Source organism: Amphimedon queenslandica, unplaced genomic scaffold, assembly GCF_000090795.2.
Source record: "Amphimedon queenslandica unplaced genomic scaffold, v1.1 AMPQUscaffold_12757, whole genome shotgun sequence".
Taxonomy (NCBI): domain Eukaryota; kingdom Metazoa; phylum Porifera; class Demospongiae; order Haplosclerida; family Niphatidae; genus Amphimedon; species Amphimedon queenslandica.
The window spans coordinates 14,905-17,317 of record NW_003547007.1 but is presented as its reverse complement, the minus strand read 5'-3'; the positions used below and the strand labels follow the sequence as shown (position 1 = coordinate 17,317).

The window sequence follows — 2,413 nt, the reverse complement described above, 5'->3', positions numbered from 1 at the left end:
TTTTATTACATTTTCTGATACATATTGATGTCCTTATGCTGTGTAGAAAGTTTGAGCTGATTCCGGCTTCAATTTTTCAAGTTACGGCCATTTTAAGAAAACGTCAATAATTGGAAAATTACCCAAGGCTATAGCCCATGGTTTTTTTCAAAAAATGGCTCCAAAATCACCCCAAATTTTTATTACATTTTCTGATACATATTGATGTCCTTATGCTGTGTAGAAAGTTTGAGCTGATTCCGGCTTCAATTTTTCAAGTTACGGCTATTTTTAAAAAATGCCAAAATTCTGAAAATTACCCAAGGCTATAGCCCATGGTTTTTTCAAAAAATGGCTCCAAAATCACCCCAAATTTTTATTACGTTTTCTGATACATATTGATGTACTTATTCTTATTCAGTTAATGTTAATCCAATAAAATATGATCATCCTCAGTATTTCTCACAAGTACCAAACAATGTAAGAAATAATAAATAAATTAATTAATATTATTGTTATTTTTAGCGGTTGTGGCAGCTGGTAAATGTCAACATAGCATCAACAACAATGGTAACGTTAAATACATGATACCTGTACAGTATAGCCTCTCTTAATGGACACTCTCTATAGCGTACACCTCCATTTAACGGACAGCACCTAGTGTACCAATTACATTCCTTACTGTATAAAATAACCTCCACATAAAGGACACCTCTGTATAACAGAGACACTTTCTTGTACATAAGTGTCCATTATATAGAGGCTAGTCTGTATATATTTTTATTATTTTTATTGTTGTTGTTGTTGTTTATTGTTGTTGTTGTTTATTAGATGACTCATATGATATTACCTACAATGCTGGAGAGAGGCAGAGGTGCTATTATCAATGTATCCTCAGCTTTAGGTGATGCTCCCCCTACTCCTCTATTAGCCGCTGAAGCTGCTTCAATGGTGGGTGTGGTTGCTAGTTATTAATGGTTATTAATGTTTATTGATAGAGTTTTGTGACAATGTTAGGACGAACCCTACACGATGAGTATCATCACAAAGGAATCACTGTACAGGTAATATCAACTAATGTATTAATGTACGGTCAATCCTGTCTATTCCGGACACCTTGGGACCCAATAATACCCTAGCTCCTGATTATGAACCTGTCCTTATTTCAGAGGTTCATTAATACACATTACTATTGTATTGGGACTGATACTACCCCTCCTCATTATAGAGGTGTCCTTATTTTAGAGTGTCCACAATAGGAGGAGGTTATACTGTATTCCTTTGATAGATACAAATGTATTTTGAACAGAATAATAATCATTGTTATTATTATTAATTTATAGACACTAACACCACTTCCTCTATCAAAGGATAATTCATTTGTCAGTCCTTCACCAGAAGTGTATGTAAGGCATGCATTAAGGACACTGGACTATAGATCAAACTGCTGTGGATACTGGATACACGCCATCATAGTATGAATAATAATAATAATTATTATTATTATTATTACAGTACTGTATAGTAATTAGTAAGATATTTTTGTGATCCAAATTATTGGGAATTGATCCAAAGATCTATTTTGTCGAATTAATATTTTTAATTTTCTACTTTTTGGCCATAAAAGATTCTCGCTATACAGTAGATGATAATATGATAAATGATACTTTCTATTTTTAGAATTATGTGTATCAGTTGGTTCCTGCTAGGCTGTGGGTGTGGTTCATGTCCCACCGTAACCAGAGGGTGAGAGAGAGGCAGTTAACAGTTGGAGCGAGGGAGAGGGGCGGAGTCACCTTCAGTAAGAACAGGAGTACTGTTAGTTTTGCTATCTCTACAACACCTCCTGATGAAGGTAAGGGGACAAACCTCTCTCTCTTTTTCCCCTGGGGGTAATATTTCAGTAAGGGTCTGATAATTAATATGCATGTAATAAAAATGGAGAATTCTCTCCTAGCTATTTCTGAAAAAATACCCTGGGACTTGACCTGATTTTTGAGCAACTTTAAAATTCATAAAAACTCCAATTTTGATTGGAGTCAACTCAAACTATGATACCCAACATAAGAACTTATGCATCAGAAAATTTAATATAATTTTTTTTCTAACCATTATTTTTGTTATTATTATTATAAATTATTATTATTGTGTTTTCAGTGTATACAGCTAGTGAGGCTGGTCAAAGACCTGAACTGATCAGAAATTATTCAAGAGTTGCTGTAATGCCTAGTGTAGCTGAACAAGAATCTAATAAATGAACTCATGTTTTTATTATTGTTATTATTATTATTATTGTCATTGTTATTGTTGTTTTAGACTTGTTGTTTTTGTCAAATTTAAAGTAAAAAGAAATTTAAAGTATTATGCATGAAGGAAAGGTCATTCTTTTACAATCTTGTTCTCACTGGCCTTGTTAAACACTTTGAGGTGTGTA

At 33.2% G+C, this 2,413-nt stretch overlaps 2 protein-coding genes across 2 annotated transcripts in view; both read left to right on the top strand.

Annotated features, from left to right (window-relative positions):
- The first annotated feature begins 349 nt into the window (after positions 1-349).
- Positions 350-2,351, top strand: LOC109586875 (hydroxysteroid dehydrogenase-like protein 1). The gene is made up of 7 exons (XM_020003101.1): positions 350-459; positions 505-549; positions 811-930; positions 978-1,043; positions 1,323-1,454; positions 1,660-1,834; positions 2,137-2,351. Exons 2-7 carry the CDS (start codon positions 547-549, stop codon positions 2,235-2,237), a joined length of 597 nt encoding a protein of 198 aa, XP_019858660.1. The 5' UTR covers positions 350-459; positions 505-546; the 3' UTR covers positions 2,238-2,351.
- LOC109586871 (uncharacterized) overlaps positions 2,347-2,413 on the top strand; it is a 5,989-nt gene continuing 5,922 nt past the window's right edge. The window contains exon 1 of the mRNA XM_020003100.1: positions 2,347-2,357. Coding sequence (XP_019858659.1) covers positions 2,347-2,357 — 11 coding nt within the window. The remainder of the gene's footprint in view (positions 2,358-2,413) is intronic.

What these genes read in the sequence shown, in the direction of transcription:
- LOC109586875 (XM_020003101.1), top strand. An exon ending in CCGCTGAAGCTGCTTCAATG is followed by an intron (nt 931 to 977) that starts GTGGGTGTGGTT and finishes GTTTATTGATAG; the next exon opens with AGTTTTGTGACAATGTTAGG. An exon ending in ACTGGATACACGCCATCATA is followed by an intron (nt 1,455 to 1,659) that starts GTATGAATAATA and finishes TTCTATTTTTAG; the next exon opens with AATTATGTGTATCAGTTGGT.